The 26527-nt window shown below is 24.7% G+C and overlaps 7 protein-coding genes across 7 annotated transcripts; 3 read left to right on the forward strand and 4 right to left on the reverse strand.

Moving 5' to 3' along the window:
- Positions 1-491: 491 nt before the first annotated feature.
- DICPUDRAFT_153294 (uncharacterized protein) lies at positions 492-7785 on the reverse strand (the record flags this gene model as incomplete). The annotated part of the gene is made up of 5 exons (XM_003288941.1): positions 492-4959; positions 5095-5594; positions 5674-5871; positions 5947-7386; positions 7471-7785. The coding sequence occupies 5 exons, from the start codon at positions 7783-7785 to the stop codon at positions 492-494; spliced, it is 6921 nt and encodes a 2306-aa protein (XP_003288989.1).
- Positions 7786-8624: 839 nt separating this feature from the next.
- On the reverse strand, positions 8625-11182 carry DICPUDRAFT_55778 (uncharacterized protein; the record flags this gene model as incomplete). Its single annotated transcript, XM_003288942.1, has 5 exons — positions 8625-9482; positions 9822-10155; positions 10491-10522; positions 10596-10759; positions 10825-11182. The coding sequence occupies 5 exons, from the start codon at positions 11180-11182 to the stop codon at positions 8625-8627; spliced, it is 1746 nt and encodes a 581-aa protein (XP_003288990.1).
- Positions 11183-11587: 405 nt separating this feature from the next.
- DICPUDRAFT_98203 (uncharacterized protein) lies at positions 11588-14156 on the forward strand. Its single transcript, XM_003288930.1, has 2 exons — positions 11588-12016; positions 12108-14156. Exons 1-2 carry the CDS (start codon positions 11711-11713, stop codon positions 14052-14054), a joined length of 2253 nt encoding a protein of 750 aa, XP_003288978.1. The 5' UTR covers positions 11588-11710; the 3' UTR covers positions 14055-14156.
- A 225-nt stretch (positions 14157-14381) lies between these two features.
- On the forward strand, positions 14382-16912 carry DICPUDRAFT_79761 (uncharacterized protein; the record flags this gene model as incomplete). Its single annotated transcript, XM_003288931.1, has 3 exons — positions 14382-15431; positions 15505-16543; positions 16617-16912. The coding sequence occupies 3 exons, from the start codon at positions 14382-14384 to the stop codon at positions 16910-16912; spliced, it is 2385 nt and encodes a 794-aa protein (XP_003288979.1).
- A 100-nt stretch (positions 16913-17012) lies between these two features.
- On the reverse strand, positions 17013-19458 carry DICPUDRAFT_94789 (uncharacterized protein). Its single transcript, XM_003288943.1, has 5 exons — positions 18828-19458; positions 18620-18752; positions 18028-18553; positions 17293-17950; positions 17013-17223 (listed from the first exon to the last, which is right to left on the reverse strand). The coding sequence occupies exons 1-5, from the start codon at positions 18857-18859 to the stop codon at positions 17136-17138; spliced, it is 1437 nt and encodes a 478-aa protein (XP_003288991.1). The 5' UTR covers positions 18860-19458; the 3' UTR covers positions 17013-17135.
- Positions 19459-20358: 900 nt separating this feature from the next.
- DICPUDRAFT_98205 (uncharacterized protein) lies at positions 20359-21555 on the forward strand (the record flags this gene model as incomplete). The annotated part of the gene is made up of 2 exons (XM_003288932.1): positions 20359-21082; positions 21149-21555. 2 exons carry the CDS (start codon positions 20359-20361, stop codon positions 21517-21519), a joined length of 1095 nt encoding a protein of 364 aa, XP_003288980.1. The 3' UTR covers positions 21520-21555.
- A 676-nt stretch (positions 21556-22231) lies between these two features.
- DICPUDRAFT_94790 (uncharacterized protein) lies at positions 22232-24723 on the reverse strand. The gene is made up of 4 exons (XM_003288944.1): positions 24308-24723; positions 23309-24230; positions 22843-23243; positions 22232-22782 (listed from the first exon to the last, which is right to left on the reverse strand). Exons 2-4 carry the CDS (start codon positions 24023-24025, stop codon positions 22377-22379), a joined length of 1524 nt encoding a protein of 507 aa, XP_003288992.1. The 5' UTR covers positions 24026-24230; positions 24308-24723; the 3' UTR covers positions 22232-22376.
- Between the last annotated feature and the right edge of the window lie 1804 nt (positions 24724-26527).

The raw sequence follows: 26527 nt of genomic DNA on the forward strand, positions 1-26527 counted from the left end.
TTTATATTTTATAAATATATCATTTATATTTTTATTTTTAAAACCATTAAGAGCTTTATTTTATTATAATATTGACTGTATTTATTATTAGAGGATATTATGATTATATTTGTACTATTACGAAAAATCATATTATACAATTGAACAAAGAAAAACAATAATCAACAAAAAAAAAAAATATAAAAATAAATTAAAAAAATGAAAAATTTTAAAAAAAAAAAAATAAAAATAAAAATAAAAAAATTTTGCTTAGCTGGTTATGCAAATTTAAAAATACAAATTCAAAAAAATGCAATTGCAATTCCTATAAGGATAAGATAAATCTGACACACCCCATTAAAAATAGAGTTTTATTTATTATTTAATATTAAACAAATTGAAGTAAAGTAAATAAAAAAATAAGTTAAATGACTGAAAAAAAAAAAAATATATTTTTAAATTTATTGATTACTATTATTTTTATTTTAATTTATATTTATTATTATTTTTTTTTATTGTTGTTCTCTACTTAAACAACTTTTAGCAACTGAATCAAATAATTTTGAAATTTCTGGTGCAATTTTGGTGAATGCGTGAGACCAAAAGTTGAAACGAATATTTTTTATCAATTCGATAAAAGTGACTAACAAACCCCATGGATGTGGTTTGCTGCTAATTAATCTTTCTAATAATACTCTGGTGATTTGTTCTTTAACGATTTCGGAATTACATTCAGAGAAGAGGAATAAAAGAACACAGCTAAAGTAATGAGTGTGACTGTTTGGATAACGAAGTTGATTAGCAATTGCATTTAAGAAAATATAACGACCTTCGCAATCTAAATCGAGAGCTAAACGATGGAAGATATCCATTGGAGCAGAATGTTGTGGTGTGAGTGGACCATTCTTACTTTGGAGAGTTGGGATTGCCATAGTACCAAGGTAAAGAACTAATGAATTGATCATTTGAATATTATATTTTGAACCATTAACTAAAATTTCTTCTTTATCGGTGAGGGTAACCTTTGATTTAAGATCGGTAAGGAATGAGTATGGACCTCTGGTCTTTAAGTAAACATCGACTTCATTCTTTAAGTTTTTGAGACCAGCTGTATAATTTGAAAGGATCTTTGGTGGTTGAGCGATATCTGGAAGTGAATCGATTTTCATTTTAAGAGTGAATGGATCTGGTAATCTCATATTTCTTGGGAAAGCTGAAAGAATAATATTACGAAGTTGGACACAACTGGCTGGAATTACATCGCATAAACTGAAATGATATTCACATAAAAATTCTGGGAAATCATGGAGAAGAACAAGTAATACCTTGAGAGTGCCTCTATAAAGAATACGGGTTGGATTTGATAAATCTGATGGATTACGAAGGAATGGCTCCATAAATTTGAAGTGTTGGCAAAGAAGAGCGTGGAACCATTGTCTTTGTTGACGATGTAATAATTTTGGCATGAATGATTTGTGGGAAAGTAAATCTAACCAAGCAAAACAGAAACCAGGATACTTTTGTGGTTGAAGAGTTGCAAGAGCATTAACAAAACAAAAGAGGATATGATTGATATATGGTTCAAGAACTGGATCTGGTGATGTAAGATCTACAATAAGATTTTCAAAGATTCTTAAGTATGGACGTTGATTGAATCTGGTTGGGTTACTTTCATAATCTTTTGTAAGAGTCTTGATGAGAACACTTAATACTTTGGTTAACATATTAAGTTTTGTTGGGTCGGCATGCTTGATCATTAAAACAACAAATCTGCACCATGAATCAATTTCGAGATATTGTGGAGAGTTGGTTTCAAAGTTTGCTTGATATCTTTCTAATGAATATTCAACACCTAATCTAAAGAATTTGATAAAGTATAATTCATTCTTCATAAAGCTAATTTGTAAAACTTGACCGAGGTATTGAACAAGAATTTTTTGATCGTTGTTTGTTGATGAGAAAACTAACCAATCTTGGAGTAATGCAATGACAGCTTCTTTAAGTCCTGGTGGATCGGCAATCATATCTTCTTGACGAATACGAGAGATTCTACGTTTCTTATCTTCCTTTGGATTGTTCTTGATATCATCAAAAGTTTTAACCAAAATTTCATTTGGTGATCTAACAGCAATCTTTTGAAGTAAATCGAGAGTAGATGGGAATTCTGATATATTTGCATAGTTGTTTTCAACAAGACAGAAACGAATTAAACTAATAGCAAAATCGATTGATGAAGAGTTACGTGTGTCGACTAACATCTTTGAAAGAGCTAAATCATATTCGTTTACATTGATTAATTGATGAATAATTAGACCTGCAATTAAAATACGATTGAGTTTTTTATCTGGACTTGAGAATAAAACAAATGAAGTGATTGTGGTAATTACTTTTTGATCCCAATCACGGAATACCTCTAAAAGTTCAAAATAAACTTCGTAGAGTGGTTTTTTTTCTGGGTCAACTAAACGAGCAACAATCTTTTGAGCAAATCCAGCTAATAATTCAGATTGGTTTGGTGATACACGAACTAATAAAAGAATTTGTTGAGAAACTGTATAAAGGAGTTCTAATTCAACATTTTGATTTTGGCTTAAAATTCTAATAACAACCTTTTCTACTTCGTTCATTAGCATTATGAATTTTTCGGTTAATTCATTATTTGGTACCATTTGGTTTGGTTGAATCATTTGTTGGTTTTGTTGGCTTTGTTGCATTTGTTGAGCTTGATGTTGAGCTTGTTGTTGTTGTAACATTTGTTGTTGTAATAATTGTTGTTGTTGTAACAATTGTTGTTGTTGGATTTGGGCCTGTTGAGCTTGAGTGTTTGCTTTATAGTTTTGACCAAGGAACAAATCAGTAGCTTGATTGGTTTGATCAGGAGCAGCAGTGGCACCTTCGACTGAATTAACATTACCAATATTAACGTGATGTGAAAGATTGGTAAAGTCTTCATAAACACGGAATTGATCTGGTTGAATACCTCCTGGTTTTGGTCTAAGACTATCTGGAAGAGTGTGGTAGATTGATGTTGTAAGATAACCCATATCATAGAATGGTTGTTGGCCCATTTGTTCTTTGTGCTTGAGACGGTCATTATAGCTTGAAGTTAAAACTTCATCAATGGCAACAATAGCTTTTTCTTTAGCTGCTGTTTCGATAATAGTACAACCAAAATCTAAATTGTCATTGCAAACAACAGAAACAGCAACATCGAGTGGTACATCACTTGGTGGGAGGCTATTATTATTTTGAAGTAAAGTTTTTAAGTATGCAGTAATACTAACACGAAGTGGATCTTTACAAGTAACCAAGGCTAAACTACCTGCCAAGTTTTGAACCATTAAATGGGCAGCTCTTCTCATCTTAGTTTCATCAGCTTCTGTAGCAAAATCTTTGCTGACCAATTCTTTAGATGTAATTACAGAGATAGCAACAGAACGTTCGACTACTGGACCAATAATTTCACGGATTGCTTTTTCAAAGGCGAGTGGAGTGGCTTTCTTAAAGATTGGTGATTGAGCATAGACTCCTAGCGAGGTGTTGTATACTAAATAACGTGGAAGATTTTGAAGAAGATCTAAAGATGATTGAGATTTATCCTTTCTTGTAGTGTCGTCTTGTTGGGTATGTTGTTCCATTTCACGTTGAATTCTACGCTCGGCTAAAATTGTGCTTGGTGTAACATCACTAAATTCGATCTTTAAATTATTAAACAATAATTCTATTTCAAATTTAATATTGTTCTTTGAATCTTTGAGATTATAGATTTCTAACATTAAACGAACGATAGCCATAACCCATGGATTTGGTGGTTTGAATACTTTAGATTGTTGGCAATATTCCAAAAGTTTTGAGACAAATGGTACTATAGCAACTAAAAGGCCATTTTCAGCGGCATAGATCAAAAGATCTTTTGGAGAGATTACTTTTTGGAGCAATGGTTTGTTTCTAGCAAGAGTGTTCAAACCTAACCAACCACCAAGATTCTTCAAAAGTGATCTTTCGCTGTGATCACCACGAATCTTTTCTGATTTCAAAAGAGTATGAATATTTTGTTGTGAAAAATATAAAATTTTTTCAGAGATGGTTGGAATAGCAAGACGGTCAATAAAAGCCAAATAGAGAGCATGGAAATTAGCTTCGATACTAACTCTCTTTACAACCAAATATTGGGAAAAGAAATCATAGAACTCAGGTCTAAGAATGTCTCTGAGGTCCTTAGCTTTTTGATCTAAATTGTGCTGAGAGATGTTATTAATGATAAAATAGATTTTATCTTTAACTGCGTCATCTGGTTGAATGATTTCTTTGGTAGCACTTAACAAAGTTCCCAATGGAATTGATGTACTAAAAGCATCTTCATCATTTGTATTATTTGGTTGATGTGTTTTATTTGGTTTTTGTTGTTTATTTTCTTTCTTTAATTTTTGTTGCTGTTGCTGTTGTTGTTGTTGTTGTTGTTGTATTTGTTGGGTTGGTATTTGTTGATCTAAACCTGGATGATCACTTAAATCTGCATTATTTGAATCAAAAGTGAAATTTTCAGCATCTTGAATTTGTTGTGATGATAAAATTGTGGTAGCTGGTGGGGAGTTGGCTGATTTATGGAACTCTGGTTGCTTAGTTGTCTCAGAAGAGTCAATCATACGATTGATAGCAGAAATCATATCACCATAATTTTCTCTAAAGTGGTCGATACTACAAATTTGGGCCCAGTATTGTGGCCATTCGGCTAATCTATTTGGGAAAGATATAAGAGCATTAAAACCAAAAACAAACATATTACTCTTGATTGGGAATCTTAAAGCTTCCAAGACATATTTTAAGGCAACACGTAATGGTTGTGATGAAATTAATAAATTTTTAATTAATGACCCAAATAAAACACCGGTGATCTTTAATTCTTTATCTGGATAATCTGATAAAAATTTATATTCATCAAACAAATTGAATAATAAGCATCTGAATATATCTTGATCCCTAAATAATAATAAAATTTTATATTAATACTTGTTTAAAAAAAAAAAAAAATTTTAAATTTTTTGAAGAGCGCGCAATAATTTTAATAACACACAAGCACAAAAAAATTAACATAATAAATTAATTTAAACTTACTTTTGATTCTTTGAGACCTTATATTCTTTTAATATTGAAATGATTTGATCAACAGTCATGTCACCAGAATATAACTTAATAAAGTAAGAATTTGTTTCTTCTTCTACCTCTGGTAAGAATCTTCTTTCGGTTGGTTCTTCAGTACTTTGAAGTTGAGGACCAAGTTGTTTGAGTTCATTAACTAATTCTGGGTGCTTTTGTGAAATTTGATCAGAAAGGTCAGTTAAAGATTTGTGGAGAGATAAAAGTACAGTATTTGAGAGTGGAATTGGTTGATTTAAAGTTGATGTTGCTTGATCGTTTGGCTGTTGTTGTTCTTTTAATCTCTTTGCAATACGATCAGATAAAAATGATACACAGGCTTGTACAAAAGAATGATCATCTTCTTTCATTCTTTCTTGTATCCATCTTTCTAAAAATAAATATTCTCTTTGCGAAGCTAAAAGTGCTAAATTAATAATAAATGGGTAGGTTTTACAGTAAAGCATTGGTCTTAAAATCTAAAAAAAAAAAAAAAAAGAAATAATAATTAATATTAACCAACAATTTGGATTTATATATTTAATATCTAAAACTTACCTTAAGCTCTTGGGCAATATCTAAAAATCTAGATAATTCTTTTGGATCTTTTTGGTATATATCCGACATAATTTGAACTACATTTTGTGGATGGTCTTTCCAAAGTTGTGAAATAATTGATTGATAGTTATGTGATTGTAATAAAGTGTTAAACAAATGATATAATAATTCATTTTGTAATCTATTATTTTTTAATGTCTATTAAAAAATAAATAAAAAAATATTAATAATTTGATTTTAGAAATTTAACCAATCATAAAAAAATATACTTACTATTGAGGAAACACCTAAAAGCAATAAATCTGGACAATTTCTAATTGGGAATTCAAATAATGGATTGACTTTTTGGTAATGTTCTTGGTCAATTTCTGATAATTGGAATAAAGTTTCATATAATGATAAAGAATTCCAATGAGTAATTGAAGGTGGTGCTTTGCCTAAAACAGCATCGTCAACTTTCTTCTTTTGTGACAAAAAGAATGGGAAGAAATCTGATTGAATTGCAATCTTTAAGAATTGAATTTGACCTAATGAATTAATCCAAATTCTATCGAGTATAAAATCGATTGGGAATTGATCGGTGGTATTGGTTGCTTTATTATAAACAGCCAAAATAAATGCCAAACCACGTAAATCATAAAGGTTAAATACAGGACAGTCTAACTCTCTAATTACAATATCCCAATCAATATTTGGATACAATTCTTTAACAACCTCAACAAAAATTGGAATATTCCATTCTTCGGATGATGCTGCTGCTGTTGTTGATGTTGAAGTTGATGTTGAAGTTGATGGTGAAGTTGGTGCAGAGGTTGATGGTGAGCCACTGCTATTATTATTTTTATTTAAGTCGCTAAAAGTTAAATATGGAATTGAATTGTTATTATTGTTTGGTTGCTGTGATGTTAAATCTGCCATTGAAATTAATATATGAGCAATGTCGGACTCAGTTAGTTTGGGGAATTGGAACAATATATCTTTGAGAGTAGCAGCAGAGGAGCAACTGGAGAACCCTATACTAAAGATTATTTGGTAAGGAACATTTTGTTGTGACACTTTGGAGATTATAGAATTTACATAAGTTGGGTTGTCTTGTTGTAATCTTTTGGAGTTTGGTATATTTTGATCATCGACCAATGGTGAGAGAGCTAATGAATTTGCTGGTGAAATGGATTGAAGATATTTTATAATATCATTGTATTGTTGAGTTGGTTGTTGTAATTGTTGTTGTTGAGTTTCTTGGATTTTAAATTTATAAAGTAATTGGTGTAATAAATTTTCCGGTAATGATTTAGTATTTGATTGTGATAATTGAGTTAATGTATTTAATAAGAATTTATCGGCCTGTTCACGAACTGATTTATCCAATGACTGAGAAAGAGCAAGACCAAGCATGATTTCGTGAGATGGGTTTAATTTCAATGTTGATGAAAAGTGACCAAAGAATTCAATATTTAAATTTTCGTAACCGTCGAATGCTTTACAAAGAACGCTAATAAAATGTGGTTGTTTTGTAAGTCTTGAAAATTCCTCTTTGAAGAGTTGTACTCTTAATTGACTGCCACTTGATCCACCTGCTGTAGCTGTACCTGTTGTACTACCTGTAGTTGATGGTGGTGTAGTATTTGGTGTAGTTATATTTTTAAAATCTATACTATCGACTAAAGTTCTAAATATATATATTTCTGCTTGGCTACCATATTGATTAATGAGCTAAAAAAAAATCAAATAAAAATACCAATATTAGTATGTATTAATAATACAATGATATATAATGAAAGTATTCTATTTGCTTACCTGTGATAACTCTGATGAATTTGCTTTATATGATTTTTTAGTTAAATTAGAAATTAGATTTTTAATTTGAGTTGCGATTACAAAGCTGAGATTATTAATTGAATTTACATTTTCTGTTACTGATTCTTGGTTGTTATTTTGAAGTGTCCACGTTTTATAAAATGATTTTTCGGATGAGAGTTTATTTAATTTATTAAAGACATTGTCTGAGTCTAAATCTTGATCAGGCTTATCATTATTATTGTTGTTATTATTTATATTTTCATTACTACTATTTTTTTGTGATTCCATTGTTTCACTATTATTAGTTGCCATTTATTATATATATATGTATGTGTGTGTTATTAGATTTATATTATATTATTATTAAAAAAAAAATTTAACAATATAATATTATTATTACTGACTATATAGTAAGATTGGTGAAGTGTATTATTTTATATTTTTTTTTTTTTGAAGATTATTTTATTTTTTGTTTTATTTGTTTAAAAAAAAAAAGATTGAATAAAAGTCAATTCTTTTTTTTAATAGATAAAATAAGAAATGAAAATAATAAATGGTGGTGAATATGAATTTATTCTATATATAAAAATAACAATTATTTATATAACAATTATTTACACAAAATAAAAAATTAAATAATTAAAAACACAAAAAGATTTAATAGATATTTATCTGATTACTTTTTATATAATATTCCTTTTTTCTTAAAAAATAAGATTATATATATAAATATATTTGTATATAATTTTTTTTTATATCAAAAATAATTTAAAAATTTAAAAAAAAATTAAAAAAAAATTAAAAAAAAATTTCAAAAAAAAAAAAAAAATTAAAAAAAATTAAAAAAAAAAAAAAAAAAAAAAAAAAAAATTGGATTAATTTTTTTTTGAAAATAATAATTATTGACAAATGAAGTTCAAAAAGGGTCATTTTCTTGCAATAAAATAAAATTTCAAATTTGGTATTTTAAAAATACAACTGTGTTGTTTTATTTGACCCAAATTTTTAAAGAAAGATAAATAAATACTGAATGAAGTTCAAAAAAGGAAATTTTTTTTTTTGTGTGATTTTTTTTTTTTCTTTTAAAAATTTTTTTAAGAATTTTATTAAATTTATAAATATTTATAATAATACTGGTTTTTATTAACTTTTTAGTTTAATTTACCCATTGATTCACCAAATTTAACATGTTGACCTGGATTAATGTTGAAATCGAATTTTTTACCTTCTGGGACTTCAAAAATTAAAATAACAGTTGAACCCATTCTAAAGAAAGCTACTTCATCACCTTTTCCAGATGGAATGATTGATTGATAATTCTTTTTATAGTATGTATTTTTTTCGAAATCTAAAGCATTGTCTTTTTGATTGTTTGAATGGAGATCTTTATCAAAGTCTAAAACAATGGTTCCGACATTTGAAGCGCCAACTGGGGTTAATGAATAAAAACCATGTTTCCAAGCACCAGTTAAAACTACACGTTCGTTCATAGCGAATAAGCCTGGAATGTTGTCAACGGCAACTTTGGCAACTGGGAATAAATAACCTGGGAAGTGATAACGATTTTTAATCTTCCAATCTACTGGTGAATGAATACCATGGTAATCGCCTGGTGATAAATAAAGACCTATATGATAAAGATTTTTGCCTTTGATTGATTCCAACTCTTCTGGACCAAGGAATTGCTCTAATGTATATGTGAGACCTTTAACTTGCTCAACAGTGTTCTTTTCAACTTTACCATGATAAATTACAGTTCCGTCAACTGGTGATACCATATCACTTTTGGAATCAATTGGTCTTGCATTGCTCTTTAAATGACGAGCAAAGAAATCACCCATAGTTGGATATTCTTCGATTGGCTTTTCTGCTTCGTCAATGTTGACACCAAATAAATATGAATAACTCTTGAAAATTGGTGATCTTAAACTTTCTGGAATTGTAATACCTGCCATTTTACCCCAAAGATTTGATGTTATACGGAATGGGATTCTCTTTACAAATTCGATCTTTATTAAATATTTATTGGTTAAAAATAATAAAACTATTAATAAAACAAATCTAACTAAAATTATTTCTGGATTATCATAATTAAAAATATAGTTATTATATATTATATAATTATTATCACTATTAATGTTACTTCTATTTTTCCCATTATTGTAATAATAATATATATTAAGTCCATAATAATCTATAAAGCTTTAATATAATAATAATAATTTGTATGAATATAGATAGGCAGAAAAAGAGATAGCGGGTTTTATAATATAAAAAATAAATATTAGAATGGATAATAGAAACGAAAGAAGTACAAAATAAATATATAAATATATATGAAATATTACCTTTGGTTCGGATCCATTTTGTTTAAAATATACATAGAAACCTAATATAGTGACAGCTGTTGCACCTAAAAAGATTAATCCCTTATTACTTTTTTTTTTATTGTTGTTATTGTTGTTGTTTTGGTTATTACTATTATTATTATTATTATTTTGGTTATTTATATCATTGTTTTTAAGGCTTGAATCTGTTTTAGTTGAAAAATTTAATTTTGTTGTTTTGTTTAAAGATTTGGAATATAATCCGCAAGTTGGTGTTAAAATTATGTTTTTATTAAATTTGTTAATAAGACTACTAGATGTTCTTAACATTTTTTTTTTCTTTTTTTTCTTTTTTCTTTTAATAAAAAAATAAAAAATAAAAAATAATTATTATAATACAATGAAAAATAAAATATAAAACTCCTATTAAAGAAATAATACGAATCGAGGAGGTGTGGTGTGGGTGTTTTAAATTAATATAAAAAAATAAAAAAAAAACGAAAAAAATTGAAAAAAAAAAAAAAATTAAAAATTAAAATTAAAAATTTTTTGTTTGAAAAAAAAAAAAAAAAAAAAAAAAAAAATTATAAATAAATAAGAAAAACAGTTACAAAAGCAGTTATGTATTTAATTATTTTATTTGATAGTTTTTTTTTTTTGTTATTTTTTGGATATTTAATATTTATTTACATTACAACTGAACCGCTTGAAAATTCAACATTCTAAAAATATAAATGTTATGATATGATTAGTAAAAAGAAAAAAAGTAGATCAACTAATTAAAAATAAACTTACCTTTTTAATTGGTAATGAGGAAATCCAATCGGATGGAGTTATTGGTAATAAGCCCATACTACTACATTTATATAAAGTAACACCAAGTAAAACTAGTTGAATTGCTATAAAAGTAATCTTCATTTGTATAATATCTCTTTTACAATCATCAAATCTTGAAAACACTGAATGAATAATTATAGGTTAGTAATTTTATTTGGTAGTTATAATATTGAGTATTGTTACTTACTTGAGTTTGTTTGTAAAATTGCTTTAACAGGATTAATGACAGCATATATAATAACGGGCATTGTGAAAATATTTATACCATTTCCAATCATCCAAAGGAAAAAACCAGTCATAAATATATTTTTAGCAGGTGATTTAGCTAATTCCCAACCTTTTTTAACTTTTAATTCCATAGATTGTTGTGTTGATGGTTGTTGTGATACGAATGTGCCTGAAGAGGATACTCCTGATGGTGTTGATGACTCGATTGCACTTAATCCTCCTGGTGTATTTTGTAAAGATCCTCCTGATCCTTTTTCTGCTTCTAATACCCAGTTTCTATTATATACATCGCCACTCGCTCTTTTAAAATTTGACATCTTTTATATTTAAAATAAAAAATATATATATATTTGTAATTTGTGAATTCACAAAAATAAAATAATTTAAAAAAATTAAAAAAAAAATGAAAAAATGAAAAAAAATTAAAAAAAATAAAAAATAAAAAATTAAATGAATTTTAACAAATAACACTATTTTAGTATCTTTTTTTTTTTTAGTTTATCCTTTTCTAAAAAAAGAGTATAAATGTAAAATATAATAATTTCAAAAACTGGTAGAAATAACCATATTACAGTTTTTTTTTTTTTTATCTTTTTTTTTTTTTTGATTTTAAAATATTATTTTTAATTTTTTTTTAAAAATTTTTTTTAAAATTTTTTTTTTTTTTAATTTTTTTGCAATAAAATATTTTATTGTGTGTAATATTTACTATTATAATAGAAAAATAACTTGTTGTTGTTGTGTTGTGTTTTTTAGAATAATAAATTAGTAATAATAAAATAGTAATAGTAAAATAATATTTAAAAAGTAATAAATTAAATATTTGTATCCATATTTAGAATAAAATGAATAGATTTTTCGAATTTGGATCAAATTTTATTGAAGCAGCAGGCGATGCAATTACAAATATAAATTCAAAATCAATTTCAGATAATGTTGGAAGTGTATGGGGTAATATTACTGGTGGACGTACCGGCGCAATCTATGAGGTTGGTGGTAGACGTTTAACAGAAATAAAGTTATTGGCTGAAGGTGGTTTTGGTTTTGTTTATTTAGTACGTGACGACTACAATCACACATATGCATTGAAAAGAATGTTTATTCAAGAGCGTGAAAGATTGGAAGCAATAAAAAATGAAATCGATGTTATGGTAAGAATATAATAAAGCAAAAAAAAAAAAAAAAAAAAAAATTAGATATTAATATTTTCATTTATAAAAAAAAAAAAAAAAAAAAAAAAAGCAAAGATTAAGAGGAAATCCAAATATTGTAAAATTAGAAGCTCACAAATTAGTTGAAAATAGAAATACAAGAGAAACTGAAGTTTTAATGTTAATGGAATTTTGCAGTGGTGGTAGTGTTTTAGATATTATGAATCAAAGAGAACATACAAGATTGGACGAAAGAGAAATTCTTTCAATTTTTTCAGATGTTTGCAACGGTCTTTTAGCAATGCATCAACAACAACCGCCAATAGCCCATAGAGATTTAAAGATTGAAAATGTTTTATTATGTCAACAATCAAATCGTTATAAATTATGTGATTTTGGAAGTAGTACATCCAAAACTTTCAACACTAGCCGTGATCAAGAAAGAGGTAAAGCCGAAGATGACATCAATATGTTTACAACATTATTTTATCGTGCACCTGAAATGGTCGATCTCTATCGTGGAGCAGTAATCAATGAAAGGGTTGATATTTGGGCATTGGGTTGTTTATTATTCAAAATGGCATTCTATTGTGATCCATTTGATGGCGGTTCACTTCATATCATCAACGGAAATTATAAGATCCCAGAAAATTCAAAATTCTCACCAAACTTCCACAAATTAATCGAATACATCTTGGTATCAGATCCATCAGAGCGTCCAACAATTCAAGATGTTTTAGATCGTATTCAAGAAATGAAAGGTTCTCAAAGAAGAGGTCTTCAAACTTTTAATAATAATAATAGCAGTAGTAATAACAATAATAATAACAATAGTAATGGTAATAGTAATGGTAATAGTAGTGTTAATTTTAATATTAGATCTTCATCATCTTCAAACTCTTTTCCACAACCATTAAGAAACTCTTCATCATCAAACCCAACTCAATTAAATAATAGCAACTACAGTGGCAGCGTAAATTCTACTCCAACAAATCCAAGAAAGAATCTTTTCGATATTTTAGACAATAGTGATATTAAATCTAATAATACAAATAATATCCACAATAGTACTGGTAGTATCCCTAATAGCAATAATAATAATGGTATGAATAGTAGCACAAATAACAAATCTTTAGGATCAACTCCATCTCTTTTTGATGATTTTGATTCATGGGGTAATACACCAATCGTACCAACACAACAAAACCAAAATTCAAATAGTAATAATAATAGTGTAAATAATAGTTCAAATGGTCTCTTTAATAATTCAAACCAAAATAACATGAATAATAACAATAAAAATAATAACAATAATAACAATATTAATAATAATAATAATGGTAAATCATTTACATTTGAAAGTGACAACAAATCATTTACTTTTGACAACGATAGCGATTTTGGTTCATTTGTTTCCCATTCAAATAATAATAATAATAATAATAATAACAATATAAACAATATAAACAGTATTAATAATAATATGAACAATATGAATAGTATGAATAATATGAATAATATGAATAATATGAATAATAGAAGTATAAATAATTCATTAAATTCATCAACATCATCAAATCAATCATTTGGTTTTAATGGCTCTACAACAAGTATGGGTATGAGACCAACAACATCAAATTTCAACTCAACACCAATGAACAACGGTGGTATTAATTCACTCAATTCATCATTTGGTAATTTAAATGTTTCTTCATCATCAGTTTCATCCTCAACATCAAATTCAACAACGACAAATTCATTTGATGGTTGGAATGCCACCACCTTAACACCAACACCAACTAAAAGACAACCAAATGGTGCCACCACTACCAGTAACGGTGATTTTGGTTCATTTGTTTCACCAACTCAAACAACCCCAACCAAACCAAACTATAATATCGATTTAAATTATTATACCTCACACAATAGCAACAACAACACCAACAATTTTAATAACAAACCAGGCGCCAATAATAACAATACCAATACCAATAATAATAACAATAATAATGCTTTTAATTTCAATTTATTCAATTAAATAATTTCTTTAAAAGCTATGTGATAAAATAAGAAAAAAAAAAAGAAAAAAAAAAAATAATAGTAACAAAAAAATAAATATTTCTTTAAATTTTTTCAAACCAATTTTCATCTTGTTTTATTTTTATTTATTTTAAGCTTCTAAGAAAATAGATTTTTTTAAAAAAATATATTAATTTTTTTTTAAATTTTTTTTTAAATTTTTTTTTGATAATATTATTTTTTTTAAAAAAATTTTTAAAAGAGCTATAACAGTTAATTGTTTATAGTTTTGTTTTATTTTTTTTTATAAATCTTAAAAAAATTAAATTAAATAAATTAAATAATAATGTTACCAATAAATAGTGATAGTATTACAACACAACCACCATTAAGATTAATAGATTCAAGTGTATCTAGTTGTTCATCTGAAAGTGAACATTATAAATCAATTAATGTTTTAGTAGAAGATACCTACAGAGTTTGGCAAACTAAAGATAAAACTGATAAAGCATATATAGAGTTACAATTCCCATCACCCACACAAATCAAGCAAATTGAAATTACCAATGGAGGATCAGCGTTTATCGAAATTTTAGTTGGATTAGTTACTTGGGAGCCAACTGAATTTCAAGTTTTGGTTCCATTAACAAATTTTATGACATTTAGCGAAAGTACAAATAAAGTAAACAGAAATAAAACCAAAGTATTTGATTGTAAACAATTTTCACAACAGACAATACCAAGAAAATGGGAGAGAATTAGAATAGTGTGCACCCAACCATGGTCATTAGATAATTTAGGTATAGGTTCAATTAAAATTTATGGTCCAGTTAAAAAGCAAGCATCAAGCATAAAGCTCGTAGAGCCTGAAAATATTAGTATGACAGATACATCTTTAAATGATTCAAGAGCAACAAATACAAGCATTGAAACAGAGCCAACAGCGTTCAAAACCGACTCTACCCAAGTTTTAAATTTTATACCAGCTGAACTTACAAAAGGAAACAGTAATCTTGGGAAAATAAGTAAAGGAGCAACTTTAGCTTTAAATAATCCTTTACCTGGTCAAGTTTTAATAATTAGTAAAAAATCAACTGTAAATAGTAGTAATAATAACAATCTTAATAATAGTGGTACCGATGTCTCAATGGAGACTAAAAAGGTTGAAACTGTTGAAATTGAAACTGAAGAAGAAAATGAAGAGGAAAAAACTGATAGAATTAACCAAGACCAACTCAAAAAAAAGAAGTTAAAATCAAACATTAAAGAAAATATTACACAACAAAACAATGTAAATAATGAAAATGATGGGGAAACTGATCAAGAAGGCGATAATCTTCAAATACTTTCAACTCCAAAACAACAAAAGAAACTTACTTCATTTGGTAATTTATTGGTATGTAATAATATTTAAATAGTTTTATATATAAAAAGTTTTTATTTTACTAATTTAAAATATAATTATTTAGAAAGGTGTCGTTTTGGTAATTGGTGGTATAGTTAATCCACAAAAAGGTGAGTTAAGAGATAAAGCTATTGAAATGGGTGCAGAGTATAAACCAGATTGGTGCAGAGAAGCAACTCATTTAGTTACACCATTTGATAATACCCCCAAGTTTAAAGAAGCAAAGAAAGCAGGTGGCTCAATTGTAAATCCAGATTGGATCGAAGATTGTTATAAATTAAAATCTAGATTACCAATAGGAAAGTATACTTTTAGATCAAATAATAGTGAGGCCACACAAAGTACTCCTAAAAAAGATAAAATTGGAAAAAGTATTAGTACAACAGAGAAAAAGAGAAAGAGAAAAGGTGATCCAACATCCGATGATAGCGAGGATGATAGTCATATACCAAACGAGTACGACTATAATGATGGATTCATTGACAATAGCTTCTCTTCATCAGAAAAATCCGACAGAGACCCCGATGATATAGTATTTGATAAAGAAAACGTCAATGATTTGCTTCAAGATGGCTTGGATTATCTTCAAAGAGCCTATCACTATAAACCAAAAGGCGAAATTCACCACAACACTCATCATAAAAAACAAAAATCAAGCCACAAAAAGAATAACGATCATGACAATGACGGCGATGATAATCAAGGTAGTTATAAATCTAGTTCATCTTATAGACCAAATAAATATTACAATGAAGAATATGATGTACAAAAATCCTCTTCCTCCTCACCACCACCAATTAAATATAAACCAAAGCCACCAAAAGCTGAAGAGTTTGATGAGGATTTATTATTTGAAAGAAGTAATACAATTCAGATGACCGCTGAAGAGGTAAAATCTGAACTTGATAGAATAAAAAGTAATAATAATATTAAGGGCACAGTTCAAGAAAAAGCAAATGGTGCAAAGGATAATATAATAGCAAGTTTAGGTGATACTGATGAAGATAATGATGAAAAACCAATAGCATATAATAAACCAAGCAATAACCTTCCAAAAGCCAATAATAATTTAGGTGAATTAAAAGATTTGAAAGGTAAAGAATGTAGGTTTTTTTTTTTTAAAGAAATTTCTTTTATTTAATTTAATTATTAATTGTTTTTCATTATTAAATTTAGATATTTTAAAACCATTACCATCATTTTTTGATGGATTCGAATTTTATCTTAGTTTAAAGGATGAAGCATCAAGAAAAAGTGTTACAAGATTAATTATTGCTTATAAGGGTATTATTTCAACCAAACCAACTACAAACACCAAATTCATTATTACTGATAGAGCCTGGGACAGATCATTCGATATAACCAAAAAGAATTTCCCAAATGTTTTATTCTTGGCACCCTCATTTGTTGTTCAATCCGATACCTATCAAAAACTATCAACAGTTGATAAACACATCATTTCAAAAGTTTAAAAAAATAAAATTAATCTATGTATTGTAAAAATAAAAACAATATTTTATATTTATTAGACCAAAATAAAATGTAAAAATAACTGAATAACTATGCTTTTTTCAAATAAATAATTTTTTTTTTTATTTTAAAAAAAAAAAAAAAAAAAAACTATATGTTTATTATTATATATTAACACTAAATAATTTATCCCTAATCATTAAAGTTTTTTAATTAAATTAAACTTTAAAATTGATTATTGTCATCTTCGTCATTTATACTTATAATTGGATTTTTTTTTGGACTTGTTGTTGTATTTATATATCTAATTGATCTAAAATTATTAAAAATAAATGGTTAATATAAATTTTTTTAAAATTAAATAATAAATGAAATTTCTTACTTTTTCGTAATAATTAAGAAAAACAATGAGACTAAACATAAAATAAAAGCAAATAAGAAAGTAAAGTTTGAATTGACATAGGAGAAAATTAAAGCAGCCCAAACAGGTCCTAATAATCTACCAAAATTTGACGCAAATTGGAAAAAGGTTGAATAGAATGAACTTGATTGACCAGAGAAAAGTTGGAAAAACAATGTGATGGAGCTTGTAACAGCAAGAGGGAAACCAATGGCCACTGAAACAACACCCAAAAGGAATCTTACTAATGGTGGATCTAAATTTTCAACGTTTGTTACAATCTTGGAATCTGGTAAGCTCCAAACGATCATAAAACCATAGCCTACAACCATTAGCATGACACTGCCTATGAGTAATAAACTTTGATCTGTAATCTTTTTTGAGACAAATAAAGTGATTGCACAAGAAACACCTAATCCCATGAAAAACAATGATATTTTTGTTAAATTCCAATTGTAACTACTAACTCCTCCAACATCTGTTAAAAACGGTATAATTAAAGTTTCTAAAACCATTCCTGCATTAAAAATTAAAAAATGTGTGAAACCAAATATTACAACTAAAACCTTTGGTGGTATAATACAACATGCTTTTGGTGCTCTAAAAATATTCTTATTATATACTTGGTATGAACCTTCATCTAAAAAATTAAATATGGATATTAGAATATAAATATTATTAATTTTTGTGTATACTTTTAGTATTTTGATATCTTACCTATTTCGCCACTTGTACCCAAGTTTGATTGATAATGTCGTGAAATCGAGTTATCAGTAAATTTACCAATTATAGCTATTACCATTGCTAAAAAGGTTAAGAAAGCAGAAAGCCAAACTAAAACTAATAAACCATCTTTAATGTTTAATGCAGTTGTTAAATTGATCGATGAAATGATTGCAATTATTGCAGGACCTATAATATAACCAAAAGATGTTGCAAGAGATACTTTTGAAATTCTAGTTTTCAATAAAATTGGATCAGATGAGTCTGTAAGTAAACTTTGTAATATAACTTGACTACCAGTTCCAAATCCAACGATTGCTCTGCTTATTAAAACGAATGTTGAATCTGGTATTGCTGCATAAAGAATATCTCCAATAAAAGTAACCGCTAATGATGTAAATAATAATAACCAATAACTTTGTGTTTTTTCTATGTAATATGAAAAGAATTTTCTACCAATGCTTGCCCCTGTATGAAATCCACTTATGCTAATAGCAAAAACATATATTGAAAGATTATTCTGTAAAATAAAATAATATTAATAACTTTTTCTTTTTACAATGGATTTTTATATTAAAATATTTACATAATGTAAATAGGGCCAAATTGAAACTGAAACTATAGATAAAGAAATATTCGAAAGTAATATAATTATTAAACCTATCCAATATTTATTTGGCGTATTTTGACCTACTACTTGATAGCTCCTTTTTTCATCACTATAATTTAATAATATTAGAAATTTAATAAAAAAAAGAATAAAAAAACCTTTTCAAAAAATAATTGATGTTTACCTTAAAAGATTTTCGCTTTCAAATGTTTCCATTTTCACTTTTAAAAGTGTAAAATTTTATTTATAATTTTATTATAAATTATTTATATATATTATTATTATATATTTCACTGTATTTATATTATCTATTATTTATTATTACTATTTATTATTATTAATTATTAATTATTACTGTTATTGTTATTGTTATTATTATTGTTATTGCTAATATAATTGTATTTTATTTATATTATTATAATTTATGTACTTTTTATTGAAAAAATAGAAGTGTACTTTATTTTATCCTCTGTCCCTTTTTTCTTATTTCTTTATTGTGTGTTTAATAAATAATTTGTGTGTAGTTATATGTTAAAAAAAATTTTAAAATTTTGGAAAATTTTATTTATTTTAATTTTTATTTTTTTTAATTTTTATTTTTTTTAATTTTTCTTTTTTTTTTTTTTTTCTTTTTTTTAAGTTATAACTAAAATAGAATATTTACGAGAACATTTTGTTATATTATTACACAGAACATTCCAAAAAATTAGATTTATTGAGATTTGGACTTAAAAGTAACTTGACTTAAAAAAAAAAAAATAAAAAAAATAAAAATAAAAATAAAAATAAAAATAAAAATAAAAATATAAATAAAAATAGAAATAGAAATAAAAATAAAAAAAATTCCGATGTAGCATATATATTCTGTTTAATTAAGTCTAATTATAACCGTTATTATAAAAAAAAAAAAAAAAAAGAAAAATTAATTATATTATTGGAATTATAATAATAATAAAATTGATTCCGTGTTCACATACACACCCACACAAAAAATAAATAAATTGTATGAGTATGTTTATGTTTATGAACTCAAAGTACTACTTTTTTACACATATACATTCTTAAATTATTATAATTTTAAAAAAATAATTATAAATAAAATTTATGATAATATGAAAAAAAATTAAAAATAAATTAAATTTAAAAAAAAAAAAAAATTATTATTAAGATAATACTGCGTGTTATAGTAATAATCTAGTTTTTTATTAAAATAATAACACAGACAGTAAAATACAAAAGAAAATTAAAAATAAAATAAGAAAAAAAAAAAAACAAAAAAATAAATATTTTAAATTAATTTTTTTTTTTAATTTAAAATGAAATTTTTTTTTTTTTTTATTTCATTATTACTACTAATTACATATTAATCAAATAAATATTTATAATTTTTAAATAATTTTTTAGTAAAATTATAATTATAAAATTAAAATTTAAATATAAAAACAAAAAAAATATTTTAATAATATTTAAAAGCTTTAAAACAAAATAATATAAATTAAATTAAATAAAATAAAATTAAATAATATAAAATAAATAAAAATAAAATAGATTTATGATAGTTTTATACAATAAAAAAAATAATAATATAAAAATAAATAATAATAATAATAATAATAACTATAATTATATATTTAGAAATAAAATAAAGTTATTCATAAAAAATAATTTAGCCCACAAAATTTTTACAAAAAATTTAAAAATAAAAAAATATAAAAATGATCAAAACAATATTAGCAAAAAACAAAATAGGTTTTTCAGTGGTTTCAAATTCCATTTCTAAAAACAATTCATTGATATCACCAAAAAACACCAGAAATGAAAAATCAAACGATAGATTTTATATTTCCACCACAAATAGTTGCTCCTCAAGTACTAAGCTTTTAAAAAATTCAAACATTTATAAGGCTAATATCCAACAAAAAAGAAATTTTTATACCGCCCCCCAGTTTCAAAATAAAAAGTATGATATTATTCAATCAATTCCAAATCCACAAAATTTAAAAGATATATATAGAATATTAAATGATATCTCAATGTCCTCATATTTCAAAACAGCTAATATTCGAATTTCATTCTTTAATCAAGAAAGAGATAAATGTGATATTAAAGGTGTAAAATTATATGGTAGCTCAGAGAGTGTTGGATGGATAGTAATAGTGGGTAGCTATGATTCATCTCAATGGAACAATGTTGCTCTTTCTCTTTATCTTTCATCTCTTTTTGCCGAGAAGCCATTAAAAAACTTTGATGTAATTATTTTTCCTGTAGAAAACCCAACACCTATTTCAGCTGATAGTACTGCCAATAGAAATGCTTTGTTGATGTCAAATACTTTAAATCAAATCCAACAAAGTGGCACTGGATCATCTTATTCACCAACATTTTTTGGGGACATAGCTCCTCAGCAATTTATTAATATGGATTATAGCTCATCAAATGGTAAATATTTAAGTTTATTTTTTTATATTTATAATTTATTTATTAATTTTTTATTTTATTATATAGATTATTATCCAAAAACTAAAGGTAATCATGCATTAAATGAATGGTTAAAAAAATCAAGAAAAGATTTTAATTTTTTAAATATAAATAGAAATAACTCAATAGAGGTAAACCATAACAAGTCAATGGGATTCTTTGATTCAGGAATAAACCAATTTGATTTCAACAATAGAAGCTTAGTACTCGATGAATCAAATGAGGATTGTAGCAATCAATCAGACTTACCAAACTTTATGTTAGAAATCAAAAATTTCAATATTTCCCCAAATTTAAGTGCTGAAGAGTTGTATGCTTTGGGTTCAAATTTGGCATCACAAATAATGGATATAGATAATATGTACATACCAAAAAAGATCTCTCCAATGGGATTTTAAAAATTATAAAAAATAAATAAAATAAAGTTGTCTTTTAAAAAAAATAAAAAACATTTTTAGATTTTATAGGTTTATTGAATAAATAGTTTTTATTTATTAAGATTTTACATGAATCATATATTACAATTATTTTTATAGTTTTAAATGAATATCTAATTTTATAATTCCCAAAATATTAATTTTAATATGTAAATCTAATAATCTTTGTAAATAGTTATCATCATAAACTACTAGAGCATTGGATGGGCTGGTTTCACTTAAAACTAAAGAGTTTTTTTGATTTGAAAAGGAGCCTAATTGGGTGATGGATGCTATATTTTATTAAAAAATGAATAAAAATTAGTTTTATAAAACTATTTTTTAATAAAAATAAATTTAAATATTTACAAATTAAAGTCATTTGAATATTTTTTAGTTTTAATAATTTGTTGAATAGTACATACTTTTGGATTTTTTTCATTCTTATTTATACTAATTTTTATAATTACAAATAAAAATCTTTTTTTTTATTAATCTAGATTTAAATACTAATTAGGAATTATAGATTTTAATGTGTGATGTTTATTTAAAAAATATTAATTAAATAGATTGTGTTTGTTAAGGTTGGTTGAATTTATTATTATAGCCAGTAGATAATAAATTGAGTATATATTAAATCAGTTATATATATATCAAGTAATAAATCTATGTTTAAATAAAAAAAAAGAAAGATAGTTTTTATTTAAAAAAATTATAAATTTTTATTAAATTAATTTAATTTTATATTTAATTTTTTTTATTATTTTATTTTTTTTATTAAATAAATAAATAATTATAAATATTATTTAGAGGTGAAGAAAAATTAAATAAAAAATTATTTACATATTTATTGCATGATATGGTTGTTCAGTATTATTATTTTTGTAATAATAGTTTTGAGCTTCATGAATAAAACTATTTTGAATTTGAATACTTTGTTGTTGGATTTGTTGTTGAATTTGTTGCTGTTGTTGTTGATATTGATGAGAGTTTAAAACTTGCCATCTAGCTTTACATTCCAAAGCTGTTCTTGGAATCTTGGTAGTTTTAGCTCTTGCTAAATGCTTGGAGACTTGTGAGAATGAAATCTTTTCATTATTTTGAATCATTAATTTGATTTTCTTAGTGATAATGTCGTCTTCGAGTTGATTCCATTCAGTCTGACGTGACATGATTGCTTTAAAGTATTGATATCTGCATTGAATGTCAGTTCTTGTTTTAATTTCGATAGCAACATTCTTCCAGCTTTGTCCATGCTTGTCGACGAGTTAGAATAAAAGCTCTTCTTCATTTTCATCCCAAGACCCTTTTTTAATTTCTGGGCTCAATACACGTTTCCAATGTTGAGCGCATTGGGCACCAGTTTTACCTCCACCCAATTTAGTGGCGATTTTTTTCCATTGCTTATCACCATTTTCAGTGACAAGTTTGATAAGATTTTGACTTTCTTCTTTAGTCCATTTGTTTGGTGGGCTTCTAATACCTCTACTAATGCTTTCTCTCTTTCTTTCTCTTTTCTTTTTGGTAACTTCTTGAGAGTTGTTGTTTAATGTAATTTCTTTAGTAAATTCTAATTCTTCATCGGTAACACCATTTTCAACTAAATATTTTACCATTTTGACATCACCATCGATCTTAACTAATGAGTGGAGTAATGTCATATAAATCGAGCTATCTAATAAAAATTCGGAACATAAATGTTTTAACTAAATAAAAAAAAAATGTTAATGTTTGATTATTTTTTTTTTTAAAATAAATAAATAATATTTACCTTGACTAACATTTGCTTTACTGAAATTTCTTCTCTTGAACATTCAGAGAATAATCTTAATATTGGTGAGCAAATACCTGGTGTTTTATAAATTAAATTTACTAAAGGAGTGATAAAAATTTTAATTGCTTCTTGATCCTCTTCATCTTCGGAATAAATATCGGCATCATCTTCGTTGTCGTTAATTTCTTTATCAGAGAAACATTGTTTATCTGATGAAATGTCTTCTTCACTTGTTGAACAAGATGAATTTTCTTCCATTAATGCATATGATCTTTTATTACTATTGTTATTGTCATTATTGTTATTGCTGTTATTGTTTTGTTCTTGATTGACTTCATTTTGAATATTTAATGTATTGTTAATATTATTAATTGCATTATTGATACAAAAGTTGCTATTATAATTACTATTTCCATTATAATTCATTGAAATATTTGGTGGAATACCAAATGATGATGATAATGACATAACTGGTGATGTATCACCATATCCATATGTAGTTGGTGGAGAGTTTTGATCCATTATTAGTTGTGGTGAGTGAAGATGCATATTTGGTGATGAAGTAACTGGTGTATTTGGGGCAGTATAATATCCTGGTACCATTGCTGCTGGTATCATATTTTGGTTATATATATTTATTTTATTTGGATTCATATTTTGTGGGGCATATTGTGGCCAGTAATAATATTGATTGTTTGGAAAAATTGCTGTCATTTTTTAAATTGATCTTTATTATTTTTCTGATTTTAAATTTTCTATTATTACTTTTTTTGTTATTACTATGATTATTTTTACAATTTGAAAAGAAATAGATATTTGTAGTGTTTAAATATTCTTATAATAATTTTACTTATTATTTAAATGATTATTGGTGGGGCAGAAAATATTTTATTTACAAAATTAAAAAATAAATTTTAACCTAAAAAAATTTAAATAAAAAAAAACTGATTAATATGAATTTATATATTAAGAAAAAAAATAAAAAGAAAAAATTACAATAAAATAATTGCGCTATAAAAATTGTTATATTGTTATTATAAATAAATAAATAAATAAATAAATAAATAATAGATATATATAAATAAATAAATAAATGAATAAATAAATAAATATGTTGATATAAATAAATAAAAAGTGTTAAAAAATTTGAAAAGGGAATAAATAAATAAATAATAAATAATAAATAATAAATAAAATTAAATAAATAAATAAATAAATAAATAAATAAATAAAAAAGTTGACTTTTTTTTTTTTTTTTTTTAAGGTTTTTTTTTTTGAATGTTGTTTTTTAATGAAAATGGTTTTTTTTTTTTATTTCCTTTTTATAGTAAAAAAAATAAGGAAAATGGAAATTTAAAATTAAATCTATCGAAAAAAATGATTAATATTATCATTTCAATTTTTTGTGCAATGTATTAGTTTTAAAATAAAATTTAAAATATGTTGGGCGATTGATATCAATTAATTGAAAAAGATATTTATTTATCATTGTATGCATACTTTTTTGATATTTTTTCTTTAAAATATAAAAGTTTAAAAATAGAAACATATATAAATAATTTTATTTTATAAAATTTAGTTGAGATTTAATTTTTTTTCAATTGATATTTTTATCTTTGGTTGATTGTTATTGTTTTTAAATGACAGCATAAAGAAAGACTGGTATTACTATATACATTACAAATAAAGCAATAATTTTATTGTTTTTTTTTTTTTAATTTTTTTTTTTTAAAAAAAAAATTTTTTATTTGTTGTTTTTATTTTTTATATAAAAATTAAAATAATAATGATAATAAATAGAGGAGGTATAATAATAAATATAATTTGTATCGGATGGATAAAAGTTTTTTTTATATGAAGGGTTTAGAATATGTTTTTTTTTTTTGTTTTTTTTCTTTTTTTTTTGAATTTTTTTTTTTTTGAAATTGGGGTTGTGTGTGAGTTATGGAGTGTTGTTCTAACAGATATTAAATTGAGTATGTGGTTATTCACACACTCACAAATGCGCACAAATTTATGTTGCAGCTCTGCTTTTTTGAAGTTTGTAACAATGTAAATATTAAAAAAAAATTGTTTTATATCTGTCGCAATCGCAATAAAAAATAATAATAACCAATATAAACCTATATTGTTATTATTATAAATTATTTATAATAATAATATAATTAAATATGTGCGATCATTTTTTATTTTTATTTTGCAATTGCTATGCAAAACAACAACATTAGATCATATAGGGAATATACAATAAATGAATTTAATGTTATTTGTGATTATTATTTTAAAACAATAACAACAACACAAAAACAACAATAATAATAATAAAAATTATTTAAGATATACATTTATATGTTAATAAATATAGGGTTAAAAAACACAATATATAATAAAAATAAATTTTAATTTGATGCTATTTTTTTTTATTTCCAAATAAAGCTATTTTATTTATAATTTTTATTATATATATATTAATATTTTGAGAGAGGGGGAAAATAAAGTGGGCTAACAAACAAATGTTTTTTTTGTTTCTTTTTTGGGGTATATTAATTGGGTGAATGAAGACTATAGAGTGGTATATAAATAAGTTTGAATATATTTGGTTTTTTTTAATATTCTGGTTATATATGGCGATTAAAGACCAAAAAAAAAAAAAATAAAAAATCTATTTTTAACATCATTATTATTGTGTATGTATTTGATTTTATAATCACTTTAAAGTTTCATTTAATTTAAATTTCAAGAACCAATAAAAGTAATAACACCATGAAACCCCAAATAATCTTTTTTTTCCTAAAAAAAAAAAACCAATAAAAATAAAAATATAAAATAATAATAAGATAAATTACCAATTTATTTTTGTAATATAAAAATCTATACAAGAGTTGTTTTTAAAGAATATTTTATCTTCCAATGAGTATTGAGAATTTAAAATAAGTTCGATTATTGAATTGAAATATATAAATAAAAATATAAAAAAATATAAAAAAAATTATAAAAATAAAAAATATATTTTAATATTAATTTGAAAAAAAAAATAATAAAAAAAATAAAATATATTTTTTATATAAATATATAAGCAACAATAAAAAAATATATAAATAAATAGATATAAATTTAAATTTAAAATTTTAATTAAATTTATTAATTTTTTAAAAAAAGGTATAACAGAAAAAAAAAAATATAAAAAAAAATTTATAAAATAAAAAAAAAAAAAAT

Source organism: Dictyostelium purpureum (assembly GCF_000190715.1).
Source record: "Dictyostelium purpureum unplaced genomic scaffold DICPUscaffold_155, whole genome shotgun sequence".
Classification (NCBI taxonomy): Eukaryota; Evosea; class Eumycetozoa; order Dictyosteliales; family Dictyosteliaceae; genus Dictyostelium; species Dictyostelium purpureum.